The 26,063-nt window shown below is 30.3% G+C and overlaps 3 protein-coding genes across 7 annotated transcripts; 1 reads left to right on the top strand and 2 right to left on the bottom strand.

Moving 5' to 3' along the window:
- Positions 1-16: 16 nt before the first annotated feature.
- LOC127062492 (period circadian protein) lies at positions 17-20,552 on the top strand. Of its 5 annotated transcripts, none has more exons than XM_050990830.1 (17): positions 17-389; positions 4,265-4,348; positions 6,784-6,968; positions 8,758-8,888; positions 10,102-10,300; positions 10,386-10,607; positions 10,812-10,996; positions 11,209-11,493; positions 11,777-11,923; positions 14,526-14,772; positions 14,878-15,272; positions 15,391-15,587; positions 15,707-15,882; positions 16,013-16,254; positions 16,333-16,551; positions 16,673-16,990; positions 17,633-20,552. In XM_050990830.1, the coding sequence occupies exons 1-17, from the start codon at positions 307-309 to the stop codon at positions 17,720-17,722; spliced, it is 3,405 nt and encodes a 1,134-aa protein (XP_050846787.1). In that variant the 5' UTR covers positions 17-306; the 3' UTR covers positions 17,723-20,552. The 5 variants fall into 5 exon arrangements, with proteins under 5 accessions (XP_050846787.1, XP_050846786.1, XP_050846784.1 ...); XM_050990829.1 differs by having other exon boundaries at positions 169-389; positions 17,603-20,552; XM_050990827.1 differs by having other exon boundaries at positions 169-389; positions 16,025-16,254.
- LOC127062494 (sodium-coupled monocarboxylate transporter 1-like) lies at positions 19,765-23,940 on the bottom strand. Its single transcript, XM_050990836.1, has 14 exons — positions 23,326-23,940; positions 23,031-23,245; positions 22,900-22,951; positions 22,763-22,830; positions 22,543-22,697; positions 22,309-22,449; positions 22,123-22,231; positions 21,941-22,050; positions 21,667-21,853; positions 21,480-21,566; positions 21,316-21,404; positions 21,127-21,246; positions 20,867-21,053; positions 19,765-20,783 (listed from the first exon to the last, which is right to left on the bottom strand). Exons 1-14 carry the CDS (start codon positions 23,588-23,590, stop codon positions 20,706-20,708), a joined length of 1,863 nt encoding a protein of 620 aa, XP_050846793.1. The 5' UTR covers positions 23,591-23,940; the 3' UTR covers positions 19,765-20,705.
- Positions 23,941-24,467: 527 nt separating this feature from the next.
- LOC127062502 (proteasome subunit beta type-6) lies at positions 24,468-25,865 on the bottom strand. The gene is made up of 5 exons (XM_050990846.1): positions 25,675-25,865; positions 25,336-25,403; positions 25,123-25,254; positions 24,778-25,052; positions 24,468-24,696 (listed from the first exon to the last, which is right to left on the bottom strand). The coding sequence occupies exons 1-5, from the start codon at positions 25,768-25,770 to the stop codon at positions 24,569-24,571; spliced, it is 699 nt and encodes a 232-aa protein (XP_050846803.1). The 5' UTR covers positions 25,771-25,865; the 3' UTR covers positions 24,468-24,568.
- Positions 25,866-26,063: the final 198 nt, after the last annotated feature.

Raw genomic sequence — 26,063 nt, forward strand, 5'->3', positions numbered from 1 at the left:
TTAATCTTTGGATAAAAAAGAATCGAACTTGTTCGTGTGAGCTGTAATTTTTTACAGTTCAAGTACATTTTGTTTTTGCTGCCCTTACGTATAGGGCAATCATATCATTTTCTTTTAGTTTCCTTTCCATTTTCGTTTCTTTCGTATTTCTTTTTTATTTCTATCGTTCGAAGTGCGAAATATGAAACAAACGAGCATTCTTACCACATTAGTGGTGTGATTCGACGCGTACAAAGATCGAGAGAAAGAGAGAAAGAGAGAGACAGACCTTTCTTAATAAGAATTTTACGATATAAAGAAGACGAAATGGAAGAAACATCTACCGAAAATGCGAAAGTTTCGGACTCTGGTTATTCAAACACGTGCAGCAACAGCCAGTCGCAACGAAGGTATATCAATTAATTTTTTTATATCTGTGTCTATTTTTGTTATTTGATTTATTGATACAAATTCGATTTTTTTATTTTTCTGTTTTTCTTTTTCAATATGGTTGCCAAGAATGTATGTAACATGAAATGACAAATACACTTATTATGAGATGTTAATTATTATGATTAATGTTTGTACGAATTAAGGACTGTTATGTATCGATTATTGTAATTGAATATTTTGTTTTTCTTTTTTTTTTTTCAAAGAAAAAAATAGTTGTAAAGAGATAAAGTATCGTATATCGTAGAAAATGACAAGCCGATATTTGAACCCCTCAATATGACGTAGTTGATGATGATGATGAATAGTTGCTTTCAAGTTCTTCATATTTATTAATGTGCTATCATATTTATAATTTATTTTATCGTACACTTTACAAAATCATTATTTAATTAATGATCGATCGATCCAATCGATTTTTCTTTCTTTCAATAAATCATTATATCCATATTCAAATGAGATATCATTATAGCAATACAAAATTTATGTTTACGTTTTTATTACGAAAAAAGAAAAAAAAAACTCGTATTTTTCACTTATACTTTCAAATTATATTATTTTTGTAGATGTAACAAATTAGACATAGATTTATGTATCACTTAAACAAATTTTCTAATTGTTGCATTAACATGTTTGATTGTATTAGATGATTAGTTGTAAATCAATGTAACTCCCGTATTCGAGGAGTCACGTTGGAAAATATTTGTTACAAATCGTTAGCAAGAAAATGATGTAATAATTATAAATCAATTGTGTTGTAAGAATTTTGACAATTTTTTATTATTTAAATATGTATTATTTTTTTGTAAGTATATATATATTTTTTTCTAATTTTTATATGATATAATTATATAGTTATTTATATATATATATATATATATATATATATATATATAATACAAAATTAACTAACTTTGTTTTCGTATATACCCATGATATAAAGTTGATAGTTTACATGTAAACAATTAGTACAGATAAATAAATAATCAGGACTCTGTAAACTCTGTGACTAGTCTCCGTTATGTATGGTAAAGGATACTTGGCATTGACACGAATCCTTCGTACTATAGGTGAGAGGTAGACAGAGAATGTAATGATAGAGAGAGATAGAAACTCGTACACTACGGTTAAGGCTAACCAGTCTCTCTCTCTCTCTCTCTCTCTATCTATCTATCTATCTATCTATCTATCTATCTTTCTCTATCTCTAACTATTCCTCGACGTAACACTTCGATTGAATTTCCACGTTGCATTTAGCTCACCTATGCAGATATTGCAAAATGCAGTGAAAACGGGTCAATCTAAACGTGATCCACGTGTAAGGACGTAATTGATGTTATCGAAAGTAGGTTTGGAAAGTTGATTTAGGAAAATGTTTTTAGTGTAATATGCACAAAAAAAAAACCGACCAAAGATTTTTGTTTAATAACGATAATAATAATAAGAATAATAACTTCTCATTGCACAATTTTTTTTTTATAATGTTTCACAAGGCCTCCTTTGTATTGGATTTATTCTCGGAAATGTCTTGAAAGACGGTATACTTTGTCGTCTTGGGAGATAACATATCCATAATAATAATAATAATAATAACAACTAATTTATACACATTGAAACACAAAAATAGTTATACTATAAATGCATAACTTTGTGAGGAGGTTTCTTGATCCATCCATATAATATAGATCTCAATTCTACTTGGTATATGTCTATAGAACTGATTATGAATGAAACTCAGGTTCAGTCCTAAATATATAACATAGTATCATAGTAATAACCATCTAATAATAAGTATTTTTCAAACTAGTTGAATTGTTTCCTTTATATATATATATATTATTGTATAGAATCTATTATAGCGATGAGTTTATTTTAAACACTCAATTATAGTCACGAATAGAATCCGAGATAATTCAAAGGAAACAATTGCTTTATGTGCACGCGATATATTTGGTTGACATTACGTATAAAGCTCAAGCCATTGCAGATTAAAATAGATAAAAGGATTATGGAGTTATTTTTAACTATCTATTGATAATAATAAATGCATATTTATAATTATTTTTTGTAAATAGCCAGCAAAACAATTTTTCACACCAAAAATTTTCGTTCCTTAATCGACTTCATGTTTAAAATTTTTCGCAACAAAATTTTTCTAGAATTGTAAAATTATTATAGCTTTATTTTTTTTTCCTCACAAATATACCATTCCTAATTTTCATGGACCGAGACTTCTCGCTTGTAATGCATATTTAAAAAAAAGGAGGATTAGCTTGAATAAGAAATATCGTTTAATTACTCTCTTAAATTTCTTCTTGATTGAAAATACATTTAATTAAGATATAAATGTATTTATATCGGATACACATAATGAGTCGTATGGGAAGAAAACAGGCTTATTTTTTATTTTTATTGATAAACGTAAATTATTTATCTTCATATTTTGATATTTAACGCGTGGGAATGTTTATTCTGTGCTGATAAAATGCAGTCATTGTTTGTATATTTTTGATCGAAACATTTTTCACGGTAACGTTGTTCTTCGAAGATATCCATAGAGTATTCCCAACAAAGTATTTATAAAATTACTTTGTTAATTTCTTCAACTTTTATTTATTTTTTTTATTTCATTTTATTTTTTTTCAAATGTCCTTGATCGTTCAAACGTTCGACATAATAAATTGAAAGCATCAAATCGATCGACGAATTATCGGCCCTCCTTTTATCTAACGGCGTAGGAGTCACGGGGCTACGAACGTGAAACCGTCCTTATGCAATAATTTTTCTGGCTCCGTGAGGTGCAACAAATGCAGGAGACCCGTGTCGGAGCTTATTGATAGAGAAAATGAGGACAGTGAAAGGCTAGAAAGAACTCGTCGTAAGGGCTGGACCACGATCACGTTTGCCAAACATGTGATCGAAGACATTTTTCTAAATATCAAACTGGTTTACAGAGATTTTGTGTCAGCAAGTAACATGATTTTTTCGAACCTGGTTCAATCGGCCAATAGGACGAGGCCGTTTCACCACAGCTTTAGAATATTTCCTTTCCCCATCTTAGCACTTAGTATTCGCACGAAGTCGATCTAGGACGAGGAAGTGATTATTGAATATTTCTTAATCCTTTGAACGAGTTTAAAGAATTTATTTTATTATTTTGTAACATTTTTTATGTAGAGTCGTGGCATAATTTATCTATTTCATAATTGCATGAGGTGATCGTGTCTCGTATATATTGTTTCATTTCACATTTGTATACGACGGCCATTTGAAGAGTTCACGGTTTTTCTTTTTCTTTTTTTCTCTTTCTTTAAATGTATATTTTATTCTCAAATTGAAAAGTAAAATTAAGAAAAGCCGCGAACTTTTTCCAATGGCCTTAATATAAAAATAATTTCAAATTGTTATATATATATATATAAGTTTGAAATATATACATATATATATATTTCTTATTTTTATATGCAAAGATATGTTAAATATAGATTGCCACATTCTATATTAGAATGGACAAGAATATTTCTTGGGATCTTTTGTATAACAAAAATATATTAAATTTAACTTATATCAATATTAGTAGTTTCAAATAAATCTTATTTTTTTTTTTTTAATATAAGATGAAATATATCTTAAGACGAACAAAAAAAGTCGCGAATTTTTCAAATTGTCCTCGTAGTTACTATTCAACTGTTTTAACAAAATTCAAACTATTTTACTAAAGTAATTATTAATTTTTATTTGGAGCTAACATTTCATCGTTAATATTTATAAATATTTTGTTGATGTAACAAATGATAAAAAATAATAATGTTATTTTATTTCTTTTTCTTTTTAGTAGCGGCAGTTCGATATCCAGGAACAGCAATCGTTCGGAAAGCAGTGGCTATTGCGGTAGACATCCTTCGACCTTTGGCTCGAGGTATCTATTCTTTTGAAATCGATTTTATACATTCGTCGACCGTGTATTCGAGCATTCAAATGTGTCGCTCAAAGACTTCTATAAATACGAAGAAACCTTGTAACATCGTCTTCTTACAATGGAAGAGGACGTTCAAGATCGATGAACGTTCTTTTAAGTCGTTTTTACATATATATATAAGAAAAGAAAATTCAAACGATGGTTTATGCATAACTCTTTAATTTAATAATATCTACGATTAATTCTTTTTAAATTAATAGGTAGTTGCCTGTTTTTTTTTTTTTTTTTTTAAATACACAGATACATACGTGTTTACAGAAATATACATAAATTCGAAATTGTACCTTTTATAACGTAATTTTATCTTTCGTGTTTAAAAAAAAATTATATGTACGTAAAATACGAAATTCTTATACTTGGTGAACATTAATCTTTGAATATAAACTAACAATTAATTTTATGACAGAAAGAAAAATCTAAAAAAAGACATACGAGTATATATAACTTGAAAATGATACGTATCGCGTTATATAGAGACTTACAAAATAATTAGTTGAAATTAAATACACGTATATGGATCAACGAAAAAATAATCTATTCTAAGTTAATTTCATTCGATGAAAATGACTCGACTTTGACGTATGATGTACATATGTGCATACAAAATGATAAGAAAAATCATTGCAATGATGTGTTCGCATACCAAGAAAGAATATCTTATTTGCTTTAGCTAGGAAGAAGCTACAGCGTCGTAAACATTAACTCACACGTGTCGTGCCACGTGCCTTTCGTGTAGTCGCCAACGCAGTCCAGAGATATACTCGTCCATTGTTGCATAATAGAGATAAACGAGAAACTATAATAAGAAATGAATCGTTTGGGTTTTCAATGATTGTGTGTGTGTATAATTATAATAATATATATAATTGTCGACTTTTATTATTATATATTTTATTACAAATGTCGACTTTTTCTTAAACGATAATTTGATACCATCTTTTTTCTTTCTTTTCTTCTTTAGAATCAAACGTAATTTTATGATCTATAAAAATCATCCATTTTATCGTCTACGTGATGAAGTACTTTAATCTTTAATTTTTTTCTTTAATCTAAATTTAAACACGATGACGTTCATGCACACGTGTGATGATTTAAAACTCGTTAAGAAATAATCTTGAACAATCAACGTGTTTCATATATTTATCCTATTAAAAAAAAAATCTACATTCTAATCGCATCTAAGAGACTTTTCGACTTATCATTAAACGATAATTTAATACCATATGTTTTTTTTCTCGCTTTAGAATCAAATATAACTTTATGATCCATAAAGATCATCCGTTTTAAAAGATTATATAATAAAATACTTGAATCCTTGAATTTTTAATCCTTGAATCATTAAGGAATAATACTAAACAAGTAAAAGTCCTGTGAAAGAGAAAGAAAGAAAAAAGGGGAAAAAAGAAAAGAAATATCTTGTTTGACGTTCTAATAGTGTGTAAGCACGTTAAGGGAAGCACGTTACACAATGTGTATTCCGCATTGGGCAGAGTCTGAAGAAAGGTCCATGTAAGAAAGGAACACTTTCTCCAGTATTGCATAATATACTATTCGTGCTTAGCTATTACTGTTATGTCGAGCCTTTATATCACGATTTTTTTTTCTAACCATCCTTTCCGGGAGAAAGCTATCGAACTATTACGAATAAGTAGACTTGGTTATAAGAATTCTCATCCATAGGTAGACAAATGCCGTTTAGAAGATCATTCTGATAGATTCTGATAGATTTATTTCTATCTCTAAACGCTTTTCTATCTAAACGTTATCATGATTTTCATAAGAACGACAAAAAAGATATATCATGGAAATATATATACAGGGAAGAAGAGAAAGAGGAGGAAGATTAAAAGCTATTAATATTTTTTTTCTTTTTTTTTTCTTTTTTAGCAGACATCACGTTTGCTCGCACGCGTTCGATACATTTTATACATTTTCTCAGAACAGCCAGTGCGTGTGCATGTATATGTACTTTTATATTTATAACGTGACTTATCGGTATGTGATAACGTTATTTCCTCCTTTTTTTTCTTTCTTCTTTTCTTTTTGTTAAAACTACAAAAAAGACACAATAATTATCGTCAAAAAAAAAAAAAAGATGAAAAGAAACAACGAAATATGTATCGAAATATTTTTGCAACGTGATCAATTTCTTTTGGATTTTTTTTTTTTCTTTTTCGCGCATTTATATCGCAAATTTGAACAAATTTATTATATGATGATAACCATCACGTGATTAATTAATACAGATAATATGAATAAATTAATTACATCTATACACGCACACACATTTATTTATTCTTATGTTTTGTGTATAGATAAAATTTATTTTAATATTATATCTAAATATATGTGCGTATTATCTATATGAATCTTAGTAACGAGGCACTCCCACAACCGATCAGTAAAAGGAAGGATAAAGAATACAAGAAGAAGAAGTCAAAAACGTTTTTGGCCGTTAATTCCGAGGCAGAGATTACTTTAAGAAGTACTGGCACACCGCCGGATAATACATCCTATAATCTCGTCACTTCAACGAAACCAATACTTGAGAAACAAACAGGTTGGTTACAATCGAATTATACTGGGAAGAGTGCACGTTACCACAATTTTCATTTTAAAAATTATTTTTATCATCGGGAGATATATTTACGGATAAAAATAAATAATTATTAATAAGTTTAACTCGCAATTTTTTATTATCTTTCTTTTTGCCAGGAAATTATATAGAAAGAAAAAGTGTGACTATTTCATTTGATCATATACACACTTCTTCTAAGTGAAAGTTTTCATCGTCGTGACACTATTTTTGCATTTTTCACGCTTCGTACTGTTTATTATTAATTTGATGAATATTTTCCTAATTTTTTTTTTTTTACAATATCGTGAAAATGTATACACACATACACGTCCACACAGATAAAGTGAATTTAATGAAATTAATAAAACGTATGTTGTCTCTTCAGAACTCGATACAATTCGTTTTAAATATTTTTATTTTCTGTTTCTTTTTTTTTCTTTCTTTCTTTTTGTTTGCTTGTAATTTATCTGAGCACCAGAAATTTTATCTGGTTACGTGCACACTTCACCAGTTGATCAGACAGGTCTTAATTACATTCCAATCATAAGTCTTCGAACGATTACCCTATAGGGTTGCCCTTAGTCCGTCTTGAATATATGATTCCTCGAGGTGTCCTTTTGATCAAATATTAAACTATTATTTTTTGTTTAAATTAATAAATTTATTTATTTCGAGATTAAATCGTTTTAAATATAAATTATATTTTCAATGAAAACTATATTGAGAAGAAAAGAAAGATATAAAGAAAATGATTTATACCAAGTGGAAGATAACATTAAATCCAAAAATATCATTGTGCATGATTGCCATTATCATCATTATCACCATCATCCTATTTCTTGGAAAACAATTTATATCCGTTTGGTCAAGTACCGTTATATACTTGCAGATGGAGCGGGATCTCTCCCTCACGAATGTTCCTTTTACATAACCCAATCACGCGGCTAACATTTACGTAATTATTTACATAAGTTTTAATAATAAAGCGTTTTACACAAATGATAGCCCGATGGACAGTTATCTTCAATGATCAACGATTCGGACCACATTTATTTGTTATGAGGCCTAATTCTCTCTCTCTCTTTCTCGAAAAAGAATACGGTCAATATCAAAATAGATTCGTTGCACAATCTTGTTCTATTTCATGTTTTCATTATTATCTTTAGGAAAAGAGAGAGAGAGAGAGAGAGAGAGACCCAGATTTATTATTTAACACAATATTATCCACATATGACAACGAATATATATAATATTTTAGATTATTTATACTTCACATTGAATTACATATAGTATTAAGTGATATTGGTCAACGTTCGAGGAGACAGTATTATATCATAAAAATCAAATTGATATAAAGACCCTTGAGGATGAGCTTAAATGAGTTTGATCAGCCTAATTCGGTTTATTTCTCCGTTTATCAAGACGCCTGATAGAAATACTTTATATATATTTACGAATAATTATATCGGACTAAGGGACCTAAAATGTGATTAATCTATCCTACCGATGACTCACTCTAACTCTTGTTGCATACTATACGTGGATATCTAAATTTGAGTTTTTAAAAATTCTCAAAAATCAATGCTAAACATTTTTACGAAATTATAAAATATATAAAATAAATAGTATGCTACTCGAGGAAGGGGTGAATGAATGATGTGTCCCACAATACATACCTACATACATACATCCATATATTATATAAATCATTCAGGATAAAGGTCTATACACAAAGTATATAACAATAGCTTTTGTTAACGTATACGAGAAGAAATAGCAACTGTAGAATTGGTGGATGCAACGGATCCAGGCGAACACAACGGCGATACTCTGACAGACAGTCCGGAAGCAGGACTTGCTTCTCGGACGAATCTTCTGGATGATTCAAGTTCACAAGCAAATGTTAGTATTCATCGCAAGTTAGCAGGAAGACTCTATTAGTAACACTTTGGTAAAAGGGGAAAAAGTATAGACGATGGGAATTTTTTTGTTAAAAATAATTTTTACGATATTAGACAGGTTTTAGGGCCCCCAAGCATGATCGAGGAGCATATAACTTTCTTTGTACATATTATATTTATATACATACTTATATATTTAACACGGATGTATGCTTTTATCACGTTGATGGTTTATCGGTGCCTTCTTCTTTTGCGGTGGCTTTATTTCGATATATATGGACATAGAGTGGTAGTGCTCCGTTTTAAAGTACGGAGAAAAGTGGCTTTGTGCTATGGAATGCCACAAAATGTCTTTCAAATGTAACGAACATAGTATATTTAACATAAGAAAACATTTTTCGATGGGTAACGTATTTCTTTATCTTACTATAAATTTCTTCGAAAAAGTAATTCCTTCAAATGACACGTATATGACGTTTTACTCTTTAATTTTGTGTCGGGTTACAATAATACAGTGTTTTTTAATTAATCTAATCTTTAATATTTGCAAATGTGAAAATTGAAGAAAATAGAGCTTCTCTCGTGTGTATTGAAATATGTAATTACATACAATCGTATCTACATCGATTCCATACAAAAATATACCGATACTACGAACTTAGCGTAAGGCATACGAATGAATTTCAGATATCTACCATACACGAACCTTGGACCGTGCTCTATCACGAAATGTAATTCTACGAGCGTTAACTACTCAAGGGATGATGTATTTCTTCGTTTAAAAATTTTTCCTTTCTTTTTCTTTTTTTTTTCTTTTATCTATTTATCTCTTCGACAGTAGTTACAAATGATAAGCCTTTTTCTCTGTGCACGGCTTATTATAGTCAATCTTATATTATACTACTATAATTACTCTAAACGTAAATGCGTATTAACAACGAAAGCCTGTATCTATCAAAAATGCCACCTCAAAAAAACTGTTGCATGTGTCTATCTCTTTCTGTTGTTAGTAGAGTCCTCCGATAAATCTTAATAACACTTAACAAACAGAAGAGTAACCATAAATTATAAAATAATTTCGTGAGGTGAAATCGATTGTCTTATAGAATCGATTTTACCGACGATATTCGAAAAAAGATTTATGTATAAATATACGTATATAAATGTATATATATCGTGAATCGTTTCTAACAAATGTTCTCGTACTCTCATAGGATGGATTTTGCGCGGTGATATCAATGCATGACGGCCTCGTGCTGTACACAACACCCTCGATATGCACAGCTTTAGGGTACCCCAAGGACACGTGGATTGGTCGTTCTTTCATCGATTACGTACATTCTAAAGATAAGACTACATTAGCTGATCAAATAACTAGTGGTATAGCCTCGCCTCAAGAGGATCGTCCAAAAGGTATGATTTACTTTTTTGATTCAGTAGTCTAGACATATGATTATAGATACTAAGAAGGTCAATTAGATGTCAAACTTTTATTTAGGAATTAATGGAAGAAGAGCAAGTTTGTTTTGCGGATTACGGAAGAACGTCAAGGTTGACAACAATACCTCAAACAAAGATCAAGAAAACGCAAGATCCAATCTTTACCTTCCATTTCATTTGACACTGACCTTTCGAGATTTTCGTGATCGAGCTGTCGAGCAACAACCAAGAGCAATGTTTCTAGTCGTTACTGCTCAACCTGTGCACTCAGCATACAAAGGTATCGTAATTTTGTAGATTATGAAGATTTCTTTCGAGACTATAGGGAAAAGGAAGAATAGAGTAAAAGTAAGAACTTCGTTCAAAGCAAAGTTAATATTTGCCGTATTAAACGATTTATCAAAAGAAAGCCTTGTCTTCGAAGGATTGACTTAAAGATGAAAGACAATAACCTCGACTTTTGTCATTTTATCATTCTTCACAGCACCAGAAGAAACTATAATATCTTCGATATTTACAACCCGGCATACTGCAACCTGCCACTTATCCCATGTCGATCCTGACGTTGTCCAATACTTGGGCTATTTGCCTCAGGATATGATCGAACGTTCACTGTTTGATTTTTATCATCCCGAGGACCTGCCCTTCATCAAAGACATCTATGAAACTGTGAGCATGAACATTCAATACACAAATGAAAACTTAAGCTTCGTTTCGTTATATTGTTTCGTTATATTCGTTACATTGTTCATGAATTAAAAGAGAAAAAAAAACAGAAAAGAAATAAATTAAAGGAACAAACAATTGCGAACAAACAAGCAAGACGAAGTCATTCCACGTCGATTATTTTATTTATATTTTGAAAAACTGTCGTTGAACAGGTGATCAAGTTAGAAGGATCTTCCTTTCGATCGAAGCCCTACAGGTTCGCTGCCCAAAATAAAAGCTACGTCGTCCTTGAAACCGAATGGTCGTCGTTTATCAATCCTTGGACGAAAAAATTAGAATTTGTCGTAGGTCAGCATAGAGTATTGAAGGGACCTATGGATCCTGATATTTTTCGAGTACCACCTAAGAACGAATTCGCTTCTCTGGCTAATATCAGCGAAGAGGTACTGAAAGAATCCAAGATCATACAGAACGAGATACGTACTCTTCTTGATGAGGTAGGTCTCTCTATTCATACCGACGTCAATCAAGATCTTCCTCCTCGTCTTATTATAAGAAGGAAATGAAAAATCTAATGCATATAAATTGAAAAACTTCTTTCATTTACGTCACGGAATATTCTTAATAAAGTACATATAACGAAACACTTATAATAATTAGTAAAGGAAAGGTCAGGCAAGACAGTGGTATTTCGAGTAAGATGACATTTTTTAAAAATAAGTATATCTCATGTTCAAATCTTTTCTCTGTTTATCTTTCATCCGTACGAACGTAATACAGAGCATCCAAAGGACATCAGATATTACCGAACACGATGTCTCGAGAAGGTGTAAAGACCTCGCGTCCTTCATGGAAAATTTACTACAAGAAATGAAGACACCGGCTCTTGGCAAGGATACTCTAGCTGCGGACGACAGAAGTTTTTCGGTGACTATTAAGCCTACGTTTTAGTATCGCCGACACTCTTACCCAATTTTGCTAGTAGTACGCTAAGCTGTGCTCTGGTGGTATGATGTTAGACATATTTACTACTATATAGAACCACGGATTTTTCTATAACAAATTCACGTGGTCAAGTAATTTTAAGTTTCGCACCTTTACATTAGTATCACACAAAAGTAAAGCACAATTGAAACGATATATTTCCGGTACATACATATATATATATATATATATATATGTGTACATTATGTACATCAAATATACATGTATGTATATATATATATGAGTTACATAAATAGAAGATAACAAAAAGATTTCTCAATCACCAGTTATTTATCAACGTATAATACGTGAAAAAAGCATAAAAATTCGAAACTCGTATTAAACGTCATTTGATAATAATTGTATAAAAGTAATAATGTACCGTAAATATGTCGAAGATATAATTAAAATCAATGGAGAAAAAGAAGAAAGAAATTCTTTAGCAAGCATCCGGATTAATGAATGACGTTCGCTTATGAATCAAACTAGATACTTATAAGAAAAAATTTCTTTTTTTTCTCTACGCTGATCTTACGTTATTCGCATGATATTAAATGTAACGAAAGCGAAACATAGCAAAGAACTTATACCGATGTATCTCTTCAGTAAGCAATTAGATATTTTTCGATCGCAATATTATTACCATTTGTACAACGCACACGTATATCTCTATCTATTCATCGAAGTAATTTTTAAATTGGATTAATTGTCCGTTCATTCATCACGACGATACGATATATAATCGAAATTTATCGATCTCGATCGAAAGATTCTTTCTGCTTCTGAATACGATGTATCGTAGAATTTTCTTAAAGAGATTGATGAATTAAAGAAAATGGTGTAAGGTGAGTAAGGAAGCAGCAAAACAAATGAAACGGTTGCAGTTGGTGTATTTTTTCTATATTTAATGGATGGTTATAAAAAAAAAGCACTCAAACAAGAACAGGTGCTTCTTACAAGCTATTTCTCAATTAGTGATAGGGTGTTTTTGCACGAGAATATTTGCTATAGTAACGTATAATGTGGTGTAGTGGTAAGCAAGAAAAAAAAAAAAACACAAAATCTTAATAAAAACCTACAAAGTTATTTTGTACATAGACACAGACAAGGTGGGCAAAGAAAATTGTGTAGGGCCGGTGAAGGATAGCGTCAATTTCAAAACCTTGTAGGCACGTTGTTGGTAAGTCTTCATCTTTTTTTTCACATTCAATATATTATATAATATAACAATTTATAACACATACAAAGCCTTTATAGACCGAGCTCGATCGAGACCATTGGCGTCATAGAGCGATGTGATTTATTAGAAACAAGTGACCGATAATCATCGAAGAAAACAAACGTAAATCTTATTGTTCCGTAGTGACCCATAGAATTTGTGTCTCTAATTTAGACACTATAGACGAAATATGCCATTTTTAAAATTTACACGTAATCGAAGATCCTTGTAGCTCCAAAACTACTTCTTCTCACATCATCCAACTCCGCACCTATATCCTGAATTTAGAGATATAACGAGATCCATGCTTGAACTATTTTTAAGATCGATAATTTTCAATCGTATTAGAGCATGGAACAATCACTTCGATAATTGTGTATTCGTCTCAGTGAATCGTAAATGTTTCAATTCAATGCAGCTGATCCTCTAATTTTTTTTTTAAACAATTTTAATAGACGTTTTCGATCGTTGAAACGAAAGCTAATATTTCTTTCGGCGTACGAGTAAATAGATCATTTTTTTTCATTTCTCACGATCTATACACGATTGAGATCCTTCGTTTGATCGACTTAACGAACAGAACGCATTTGTATGTATGTATAACTTGAGATAGTTAAACGTTAACGTTAAAGACTATGGGTATATTCGCCCACTTACAAGGTTTTGAAACTAACGAGAGAGGGAGAGAGTAGATATGATGTTTGACGAATAGATTTTAACCCTTAACATTATACGAATCAATAACAAAGAGATCGCATTGAAATCCAATGAATAATTCTCGATCATTTATTAGTACTTTTGATACATCATTGTAGAACGCTATAGGCATGATACTCGTTATCTCTCGTAAAGCGGTTTGTAATTTTATCACGGAATTACTTAAAAGATTAAAGAAAAAAACGAAAGTGTGAAATCCAGAAGGAGAAAGAGAATGGTAAAGGATCTCGTAAAATAGTATTCTATTTTTGGATCTCGATTGATCATCGTTGTAGTCAACAAAATGAAAGAATTAGTATATACTAGAAGTAGTGTATATATAAATATACGTACCTGTATATATCCTGTTGGTTCTTAAATGGAGAGCATGTTGTAAATATTGGTGGACTCACAAGAAAATAAAAAGTCCTAACAATATATATGGCCGAAACACAGGGACAGGCTTGCGGACGGATCGCATAGAAGCAGGTTCTAACGCGTATTACAATATCACACGCGTACTTCTAACAAGACTGACTACTTTTGAATCGAGCATATTGCAGTACAAGCGCAATGCAAAAAAATGACGATGACAACTTCTTTCTAAGTCACTACAATATACTTGTGAAGGGATCACGCAATCCCTTGTTACAGGAGCACGACAGCGTAATGCTTGGTGAGATATCGCCTCATCACGAATACTACGACAGCAAATCGTCTACGGAGACACCACCCAGTTACAACCAGCTCAACTACAATGAAAACATCGAGAGATTTTTCAAGAGCAAACCATCGGTTGCAATCACGTATGGTAGCGACGAGGAAATATTGAATTTGAGCAACGACGAGGGCGATAAAACTTGTCCTACCTCAACAGGTACTACATACACACAACTTTCGTTCATATTACTTTTTTTTTTTTTTTATTTATCGTCGATCTTCATCGGAGATAACGAATTGATAAATCTGCTTCTACTTTCAGTGAGAAAATGTATGTCACCGATAAATGGAAGCGGCGCTAGTGGAAGTGGAAGCGCTGAAAATCTTAGCAACGGTTCCAACAATTTACTTAACTCTGTTAGCAGGGGTAATACTTCCAATACCACAAATAGTAATACCACTACTACGACGGAGGGTTTCAAACAACCGACTCTAACGGAGTCATTGTTGAATCGTCATAATGCGGATATGGAGAAGATGATGATGCAAAAGCATCGGGAATTACGATCAAGTATAAAGAACAACGATAAGTTAAAAGATATGCGTATAAAAACGTCGATCGAGAAGATGTCCGTGGATCAGAATAATTATTACGTCGGTCAATGTCACGGTGTCAAAAGAAGTGGCAGTTATAGCTGGGAAGGTGATAGTTTCAAGGTCAGAACCATTTCTATGGTATCTCATTTTTTTTCTGTTCGTTCATTACTATCGACGCGTATTTTATAATTTTGTTTTTATTTTTTTTTATTTACTTTTTTTTTTCAAAATATATTAGGTTTCGAAACACGATGAAGTTTCCAGGACGAGCACTGCCGGTCCATTGCCAACGAATGTTACTACTACTGTCGCGAGTACGAGCGTTGATCAAACATCCACGATGTTTCAAAACAATGGGAATATCAATCTGTGGCCGCCCTTACCTGTAACTGCACCATCGGCAACTCCTATTCTACCATGTACTTCGCCTCAAAAGTAATTTTCTTACATATTTCTATCCCAACACATTCATATAAGATTCACTTTATATATATATATATATATATATATATATATATATATATATATATCTAACTTTTTTATTTTCATCATAGTGTCAATTGTCAAGCTATTCCAAGGATTCCAATGATTCCACAAATGATACCTGTATATTACATGCCTGTACCACAACCGATGGATACTCCTATACCAACAGCAAAATATTCTCAATCACCAACAAACGTTGCTCATCCATCGTCATCTTTGCCAATGCCGCAACAAAGTCCGTATAGTATGTATCAATATATAATCATTAATTAATAATTTATGTTTTGATACATAGAAATATATATGCGTTTACATTCCTTTTGAGACTATTTACGGAAAATCGGGAACATAAAGAATTTATAAGAGGAATGTAGTGTTTGTTCCAGTACCGTATGTCGCGACAGCAATACCTAATGTTATGTATCCACCGGTGATCGGTGCTTCTGCTCCTGGAACGATGATGTATCGACCTTTTTTAATACCCGAACAAGCTCCTATGCCACACGAAAATAAATCCACAAATAAATGTATGGACAGAAAACGACCAGCTAGTCAAGCAACAAGCATCAAGGCTGAACCAGGCAGCATTATGGCTATGTCCGAATCATCGAAAAAAGTATGCCTCTTTGTTCTTCTAATATATTTATTCTATTTATTGGTTTAATGAATTTATTTTGTATTTTTCGTATCGTAGATGTTATCCCCGGGTGAGCTCTTTTCTTCTTGTATCAGTAACGACGGTGGTTGCTCCAGTGTTGTGGACTTACCTACACCAATAAATAACAAACAACATAGGAAAATTGATTACAACGGTGACGAGTCTAGTTCTTCGAGTTTTTATAGTAGTCTCCTTTCTAAAAGTAGTGAGAGTAGTTGTAATCCTGATCAGAAGGCAGTTGAAGAAGTTGCAAAGGTATACGATTATATATATATATATATATATATATATATATATATATATATGTGTTAATGGAAAAACGTAGAGTAAAAATATATTAACAATAAAAATTGTTTTCTTATATGTGTATATGTAGAATTCACAACAAACAACAAAAGTAAAACACGCAATACACAGGAAAGATCCACCTTGGTTAGAAGGAGTCCAATTAACACCAGAATTAATATATGAATATCAAATTCATCCAAAGACTTTAAATGAAGTACTCAAAGCCGACATGGATACTTTGAAGAAAATTAACCAACCACTTTTAGTGAACGAACAATTAGGCCAACTTTATTTTGATTTGGAACTCGAAGGATTTGGAACAAAACTAATACTCGAGGATGGAATAACTTCTAGCGAAAGTGATAGTGGAAGCAGTAATAGCAGTTGGATGGGTCTTACATCTCAGGTTAGAAATAAATTTATTACTATTCCAAGAAGGTTTCCTATGGAATCGATATAAAAACTTTTCATCGGTATCATATTATTTATTTATTTTTGTAAATGAATTCGCATTGTGTTTTATTCACTATCCAAATGCATTTTTCAATTTTCGTATTCGAATTTATCGTAACTTATTTTTGTTGATATATATATATATATATATATATTCATGTGTGTATATGAATATCAAATAGCATATGATATCATAGTATATGATATCATATATGCTTACTATAAGGCATTCGTACGTAAAAAAAAAATTGACGAAGAGAGGATACTTCTCTCATTTAACACAGCATGATCAAGAAAGAATCTTCCCCTTTTTATGAAAATTTTTATTGTACATACGAATGTTCTATAATGAGTGTAAAATCTTGATACATAGTCCCATACTCATTTCTTATCTTTATCTACGAGATAAGATATACTCTAAATTTTCAAGTTAACCCATCCATTTTTTTTTGCATCTAGAATATGAAAGGAATGAATGAAATTTTTGCTTTTAATGGTAAAGAGATAAAGTTGTATTGCATATCATCAGTTCCAATTATTTACATTTTTTAATGACGATGGTCAGAAGCCAAAGTCGTTATACATATAATTGCAGCATAAACAAAGAAGAAAAATGGTGAAGTATGCTAGACGGATGATGATTCATGAGGAAAACGCACCCTTCCCGCCACCGTTACCTTCTTAGACAGTATCCTGCCAGCAAACATAGCAATATCAATTTTTTGTGCATTTCGATTTCTGAAAAGATTAATTCTTTAATGAAATTCACTGAAATATTTTTCAATCACAATGATACCTTCAAAAACAAATGTTCTTATACGGGCACCATACGATTTTTCAGCACAAAAAAACGAAAAGAAATGGAAGTGGTGAGACTTTTCATAGAAATATTTTCATACTATTCACATTTATTTTTATTTTTTCTTAACTGTTTTTAGCTTTTAATGTACATATTTTATAATTACTTAAACATTGGACTCCAAAGCTATATATGATATTTTTTAAATTATATCAGGGGAATATGTCCTCGAACGCATTAGACGTTCCGAGTGCCTCGAATATATATATTATATTTTTAGAAGAAAAGTTATAATTATTTTAATTATTTTATTTAATTAATTATTATATCATAGATAGAAAACATAGTTGATGAGATATAGTAGTCATATAAGTTAATGATATATTTAAATGTACTTAGAAAATGCTTAACAATTAGTTGAAACACATTGAGTATCTTAAACGTATATCTTACGACTAAAATTATTATCTATATAAGTTTTAATATTATATTTCCATTAAAAAAGAAGGATATTTTTTCTGTTTATTAATATTTAGTATTCAAAATCTATTTCCAATTAATCCGTTTGTATTTAATTTTGCGCGATACTATATTTTATCGTATTTTATTATATTTTAGAGTAATATTATCATGTTTTTTTTATTATATTAATAGAGAAAAAAGAGAATTAATCTCTAAATTATTTATAACTTTAATCGTATATGTAGAACTTTTGCTTTTTTTCTACAAGCAAATATTTGCATGATATGATGCATGATGTTTCGTAAACGCTTACATAAATAAAATTACGTTGAAGGTACGTAATGTAAAATTAAAATACATGTAAGTAATATTTTTATCGTTAAAAACAAAAGAAGAGAGAGAAACAAATATTAAGAATACTATTTTCATATATGTTACGAGCATATATATCTGATATGATTATATTTGTAAATTATACAGGTATTCTTTTTCTTTAATGATAAAAAAAATAATATCAAAAAGTAAATATTTTATATACCATTTAGTTATAGATGCACAATTGCCTGATGATCATCTTATTGTTAACTTGGTGTATTTGAAAAGTACAAAAAATATTTTGTTACCAGCTGTTTGAGTGTTCCTCTTCGTAATATGTAAATTTTCTCTTCAAATCATTCAATTCAACAAATGCATTATTTCGTATATATATATATAGTATCAAGCTTTGTTGATCTAATCTAAAATTGGAATAAAACATCCTTAAAGATTTATTTGATGATCTTAGGGATGTATACTTTATTTATTAATGAAAAAATGAGAGTTAATCATGGCGCTGGATTCTTCATATATCTTTTTATACGCTTTTATAAGAATATTGTTATACGTATACTAGATTATTTTTATTATAGAATATATATATATATATATATATATATATATATATATATATATATAGAGCTCTTTCATTATACAAAATATTCGAATGTGATAAGATTTTCAAGTGTAGAATCCAGGACATGATTTTTTTCATATTTTAATAATAATAAAAAAAAGAAAAAAAAATGTTCGTTATAGAGTTAGCACAAAACAGAGTGGTGTGTTTTTTCAATACACCAATTTTTTAGCTTTTCGAAAACGCGCACTACAGATATATTTTTTATCCATATCATTTTTGATAAATTTAATTGATTTATTTATAGCTTAGGAAAAAAACTATACAAAGAATTCCATGATCTGTATCAATATTTTCTCTTTATATTTAAATTACAAGTAAATTTATCATATATAAATTTAAGAGAGATAACGATTTCATAGAAATTATTTATTTATTATTCGAATATATAAATGTGACGAAAATGTCGAAAAACATCGCGGGGAAAAAAGTTATATGATTTTTAGAAAAACTTTATTCATTCAAAAGTCAAATAAAATAAGTTTAGAAAGATGTAAGTGTATATAATAATATAAATGATATAGAGATTTTTATTAAGAAGATCTGTAATTGTGCAGTCTGATTTCTTCTATAAGTACAGACAAATATATTACAGTATTCGATTATCTTCTTCTTGTACAATTGTTATCCTTATACATATACGATATAAAATCGTAGCTTTATATTTAGATACAATTTTTCACATAAACTTTTGCATTTCGATATATCAATCCTTAATAAATACAATCTGCACGAAAAACACAGAGCTTTGAAGTAAATTAATAAGTATTGAAGTATTTGTTGTACAAATATAATTTTGTAAATATATAAATTATATATACATACATACATATATATATATATATATATATATATATATATATATATATATACACACACGAGTGTATCTAGAATTATGTCCGCCTTCAAAGTGTCTTTACTTTTCATTAAGAACGAAGAATACATTTTTTTTCTTGTAATATTATTCCTTCTTTGTATAATCCTTCTTATTATAATAATGTACAAGTGTATTCTTTTTTCTTTTTGGCAATTCATAAATGGATCTTTTTCTATTCTTATAAGAAGATCCATCACAATCATTAAAATTCTATAGCTATATTGGAACAAGTGAAAAAAAAGATATTGAATCAAATATGTTTTAAGCCTTAATAAATAATATACACCTATGTGTGATACACAAAAACAATTATACAATATAGAATAATTAATGAACTCTATTGTGAAGACATCACATGTTACGTTTATGTGACATTTTAAGCAGAATTTAAATGTATTTTCAAATATACGAATATAAATCCGTCATCCAGAGTTAAAATTTTTTCTAAAGTAGACACTTCATAATAAGATCGTACATACAATGAGATAGGTGCATATAGAATGATTTCGGATGAAAATTAATAAAAATTAAGATTTTTAATTTTTCCTGTATAAAAAAAATTAGATAAGTAATCATTGTCATGTTGATGATATTGCTACTATTTTATCATCTTCAATTTCCACTTGTTTGTCAACTTTGAGATCAGTTCTTGCAATCTGTAAAAAAAAAAATACGTACGTAATTATACAAAGATCTTTCTTTGCTCTTCAGTACTAAAAGAATCTTTGTAATTGGTCACCTGTATTTGTTGTAAATTTTTGTTAGATCTCAGGAACTTCCTTATAAATGGAGCTAATAGCATAGGATCTAATTTGTCAATATCTTCGGAAGAAATAATACTCACTATAAGACCAATACTTAGAGTGACCAAAGTACCTATTACGGTGTACCATAAGTAACTGATACGATATAATGCCCATAGTTCGCTGTTACATACATCAAAACAAATCATTCATTATTTGCTTATAATGGAATTTTTGTATAAATTGAATTACATACGGAAATGAATTCCCATCCTCTTCGTTCAAGATAGTTTCCGAAGGTATAAATAATAAGAGATTTTCTACTTGAGGAAACGAATACATACATCCTTCGGTAGTAACAGGTTTCTCGTCGAATCTGTCTCAAATCATCGTCATATTAGAAATTCTTTATTTTTATTTATATATTGTAGGAAAAATTACTCACTTCATTTTTCCACTAGCTATAGCTGTTTGAGCTGTTAGACTGATCCATCCCATAAAACCACAACCAGCCAAACCGCCGATAAGAGCACCCTAAAATTATTATAAACGAATGAAATAAAAAAAATATACTTCCAAGAAATATTGTAACAACAATATCAAAAATACCTTTGCATTTACCCAGGGCAATAGAACCCCCATAGTAAAAATACCAAGGGATGGACCATTAGTTATAGAATTTAGACTGACAGACAGCTTTGTCATGAATTAAAAAAAGATCGTCATTATACATATTTATTTAATACTCGAAATATTTATCAAGATATATCAAGTATCGTTTTTACCGATTCTTTACCTGCAAAACATGCAATCCAGTTTTTTCGACGACGAAAGCGAGAGCCACGCAAATTGCTCCTACGATGATGACAGTAAGTTTCATGAAAATATCAGCAACTCTAGGAGTAAATCCTGTTTTACGAAATGGCTTAATAAAATCTTCTAATACGACCGCTGCCATAGAGTTCAAACCAGTCGATAAAGAACTATAAATTATCGAAATATGATCATTGCTGAGACATTTAATTTATTAATATCATTATTAATTTATTAAATGATTGCGTCTGTAATACCTGAGAGCAGCGCTGAATACTCCAGCAACAAATAAGCCAGGTAATCCAGGATAATCTCCCAAAACGTTCATAACTAAAAGTGGTAAAAGCTGATCCTTTGTACCAGCCAGCTATAATCGATCAATCAATGAATTATTGTGAGAAATTCAATAGAACAGTGAATATAAAAATAGTTTTATTACCTTCGTCGTCAATGGATCACATTCGTAATACCAAGCATATATTAACATGCCTGCATATCCACACGTTCCCATGATTAACGAAACTCCGATAATGAAATACCAGAGTGCCCTAAAATCAACAAGTAGCTCTTTGTTCTATTTAAAATTAATGAAAAAACATGATTTCGTTAAAAATTTTGCATGTACCTTCTAGCCAAATGCAAAGTAGGTAACGCGAGATAAAGCTGGATTGTGTTTTGACTGATTGCCAAGCACTGCAACCAATGAACAAATCCTCCTATTACAAGTGACCAAACTGTGTGTCTTGTCATAGGACTCCAATCGAATCTATTTTATTTGACAGAAGATAAACGCATTTTTTAATATATTTATTTTTGTACATATTAAACTCTATAAAATTTGAATTTTCGAAATACGAACGCTGGAAATTCGAGTCTATCGGAATCCCGATTTCTTCTTAATACAACCGATAATCCGCCAATATCCAAAGTGCCTTTGATCGCGATCAAAAGCATCGATCCGAACATTACGAGAGCTTGAATGAAATCGGCCCAGACCACTGCTCTCAATCCACCCTGTAAGCAACATAATTTAAACATAATCTATACAAGCAAAATTCACAAAAAATTCAAATTCTTACCATACAAGTATAAAAAATGCAAACAATGCATACAAAAGGTGTAATGATATGGACATTGATTCCAGTTACTAAAAATGATGAATGAATCAATTAAAAAAATATTTCGATCAAATATTTTAATTGATGATTATACATACCTTGATTAAAAGCTAATGCTGGTACATAGATAACAATGGGTAGATAAACTATCTATATAATTTTAATATACAAAAATTAAATAATTATGAATTATTTATTTATATTACTACAAAATATACAAATTACTCACCATACTGATGGAAAAAAGGAAGGATCCTAATAATCGAATTTTTTTATCAAAACGCCTTTCAAGATATTCATATGTACTAGTGATCCTCAAATCATGAAAAACGGGTAAAAATACTTTCGACATGATGAAGCCCGTAATAATCAATCCAAATGAGATGAAAAGATAAGTAGTCCCATAAACATAAACCTCAGTTGGTATACCCAATAAAGAGATACCTAAGAAACAACATGTATATGCAATAATTAACACATTGATAAATGAGAACCAAGATAAAAAATTCTTGCTAACATTCTACCTGATATAAAACTGGCTATCAAACTCGAACTGATTGGAAATGTCTTCATGTTTCTACCACCAACCAGATATTCATCCTCACCCGAGATTTTTTTGATAAAACCAAAATAAATACCAACAAAAGCAGAAACTAAAAGCATCAAGACAAAAACAGTATAATCCGGGATAGCAAAATTTTGCATGGACTTGTTAATTTCTTGGACCGTCGGCATTTCCGGAGCCCAGTTCGTCAAGAGGTCATCCGAGTCCTTGTCTTCCGAGGCCATCTTCTTACAGAACGGTATTTCGACGATTTAACGCCCTTCTGGCGTTCTTGCACGTTCGAAAAAATCTCTTTTCTTTTTTTCTTTTTTTTTTTCTTCACAGAAAAATGATCTTTAGTACGTAGTTACTTATCTCTTTAACTTTGATCAAGACCGTATTGTACTGTAATCTTTTTCTTTGACAATACCTTTTCCATAGATATTTCTTATTAAACAACGATGCTCAAATTTTGGATGATAACATTTTTGAAAAAACGATTAAATATTACTTTGAATTTTTGAATACTGATAAATTCTTTTAATATCGTCAAGACACTAAGCTCTTGAAATCATGGAAGAAACCTAATCCATCCTTTGGCAAAGACATACTACCATGTATCGCGAGCCCGGAATAATCCAAAAGCTCTTGTGTGACTTACATACATCGGCGTTTTACATATAGCCGTTATCATATACATTACGATTGTGCCATTGCGACAATTTTCTCGTTAAGCGAACAATGAGAATTAAGTACATACGTTTAAACGACAGGGGGTATATATTCGTGAGTATCGCAAGTGGATAATACGACCTAAATTTAGTAGTAGCAGTAGGATATGTATTTGGTCAGATTGAGGACCACGATTCAAGCTAGTCTTCCTGTTACGAGTTTTCAACATCAAAGATTAGTTAACATGATACATATAACTGTTCAATCGACGATTAACAAAACATAATTATTGAAAGTAATCGTTCATAGAAAGAAATTTATTTGAAAAGTATTTAATGAATTTCTTTAATAGATTACTTCACAAAAAGTATTTAAAATTCCTCGTGACCTAATCAGATAGATTACGAAGGTTACTCGCTTCGTTCGATTTACATACATAATTACAACCAATATTCTTAAATTCACATTTATTTAGCAAAAATTCAATATCTTCAAATGTATTATTTCAGATAAATATGTATATCTTAAATTTTGTTATTATGGAAACATGTTTAGCCTTCATAGAAGCGAGGTAATTTATCACCCATTATCACTTTTCTTTCGATTCCTTTATCCGTGATTACACCAAGACGTATAACGCCACCACTGCTACCATCGCGAGACATTGCCAGTGCCAATGCTGCAAAAATATTTCAACCTCGTGTATTCAAATACATTTACAAATCAAATATATCTGTTTCTTAAATCTTTTTATACTCACTATTTTGTACCAAAGTAACACATTCGTCCTTGGTCATATTGGATTTATAATGTGCATCTACATAGCCATAAACATACGAAGAACCTGAGCCACCGATAGCAATGGGTTGTCGAATACACATGCCTCCTAAAGGAATGCTATAAACTTGACCTCCTTTTTGATTATCCCATCCAGCTACTAAAATTCCTGCCATCAAGGAATCTCTATAATTATAGCACATTTCACGAAATACATTGGCAGCTGTTTCTACCAAAGGTTGAGTTCCAAGCTCCATCCTAAATAATTTCAATTAAAATTCATAAAATATAAAATAAACAATATAAGAATTAAAGAGTAGATTTTTACCTATGCAAACCTAAGTGATACTCGACGATATCTGCGATAGCTTGAGTATCTGCAGCAGAACCAGACCGACAACAATAGATGTAATCTGTGACTCTGGTCAACTTATCGGCAAAACGATTACTTATATATGCTCTGAAATTAAATTTTTAAAAGGATAGTTAACCTAAAAAAATAAAAAACAATATGTAAATAATTTTATTAAAAACATAATACCCTGTGGTAGCTCGTGAATCTGCGCCAATCACGACACCTCCATCGAATTCTACAGCCATAATAGAAGTCTATAATTAAAAAGATAATAGTAAATAACCAAATTTTTTGTTATAACAATTCCATACATTATAACTTTTTGCTGTTATGAAATATAAAAAAGAATGAAAATACTTGAGTCGTATGATATAAATTCTATTTAATTGCAAAACAAAATTACATAAAAACAATAAGGGTAATAATTACATAAAAATAATAAGGGTAATATAAGAATATTTTTCTAACTTTGCATTGTCATTCTAACCTCTAAATACAAATGAAACAATACTTTTCAAAACTTACACCAGTACTTTGTTCAGAACGAAGCCAATCTGGAACTAAATTATCAGATATCGAACCTATATTTGGTTGAACGAGATTATCTACTGCGTATGCCATTTTTTCAATATATTTTTTTGGAAAGCTAAATTTCTTTGACTATTGTCAAAAACTAGTCTGCTTCGTAAAACTGTAACATGTACTACAGATTCGGAGTATGTTCATATGACATCGATATATCGATATATCGATGTATAGTTATGAAAACAACAATTGAGGTCGCTATCGTTTGTACAACAGCAAACTTCACATCATTTAAAAATTGCAAATATGTTATTTTTTATCCTTTTTTTTCAATTCTTTACTTTTTTTTTACTAAATATTATATGAAAAAATAAATAAATAAATAAACA

Source organism: Vespula vulgaris, chromosome 3 (genome assembly GCF_905475345.1).
Source record: "Vespula vulgaris chromosome 3, iyVesVulg1.1, whole genome shotgun sequence".
In the NCBI taxonomy this organism is placed as follows: Eukaryota; Metazoa; Arthropoda; class Insecta; order Hymenoptera; family Vespidae; genus Vespula; species Vespula vulgaris.

Bases quoted from the DNA above. Each gene is read 5' to 3' on its own strand.
- LOC127062492 (XM_050990830.1), top strand. From the start codon at position 307: ATGGAAGAAACATCTACCGAAAATGCGAAAGTTTCGGACTCTGGTTAT. The intron at 14,773-14,877 runs GTACTACATACA...TTCTACTTTCAG, and splicing joins AACTTGTCCTACCTCAACAG to TGAGAAAATGTATGTCACCG. The intron at 15,273-15,390 runs GTCAGAACCATT...AAAATATATTAG, and splicing joins GGGAAGGTGATAGTTTCAAG to GTTTCGAAACACGATGAAGT.
- LOC127062494 (XM_050990836.1), bottom strand. From the start codon at position 23,590: ATGGCCTCGGAAGACAAGGACTCGGATGACCTCTTGACGAACTGGGCT. The intron at 22,952-23,030 runs GTGAGTAATTTG...AAAATTATATAG, and splicing joins TCCTTTTTTCCATCAGTATG to ATAGTTTATCTACCCATTGT. The intron at 22,698-22,762 runs GTAAGAATTTGA...TGTTGCTTACAG, and splicing joins GCATTTTTTATACTTGTATG to GGTGGATTGAGAGCAGTGGT.
- LOC127062502 (XM_050990846.1), bottom strand. From the start codon at position 25,770: ATGGCATACGCAGTAGATAATCTCGTTCAACCAAATATAGGTTCGATA. The intron at 25,404-25,674 runs GTAAGTTTTGAA...TTTTAATTATAG, and splicing joins GTTCTGAACAAAGTACTGGT to ACTTCTATTATGGCTGTAGA. The intron at 24,697-24,777 runs GTGAGTATAAAA...ATATTTTTGCAG, and splicing joins TGTTACTTTGGTACAAAATA to CATTGGCACTGGCAATGTCT.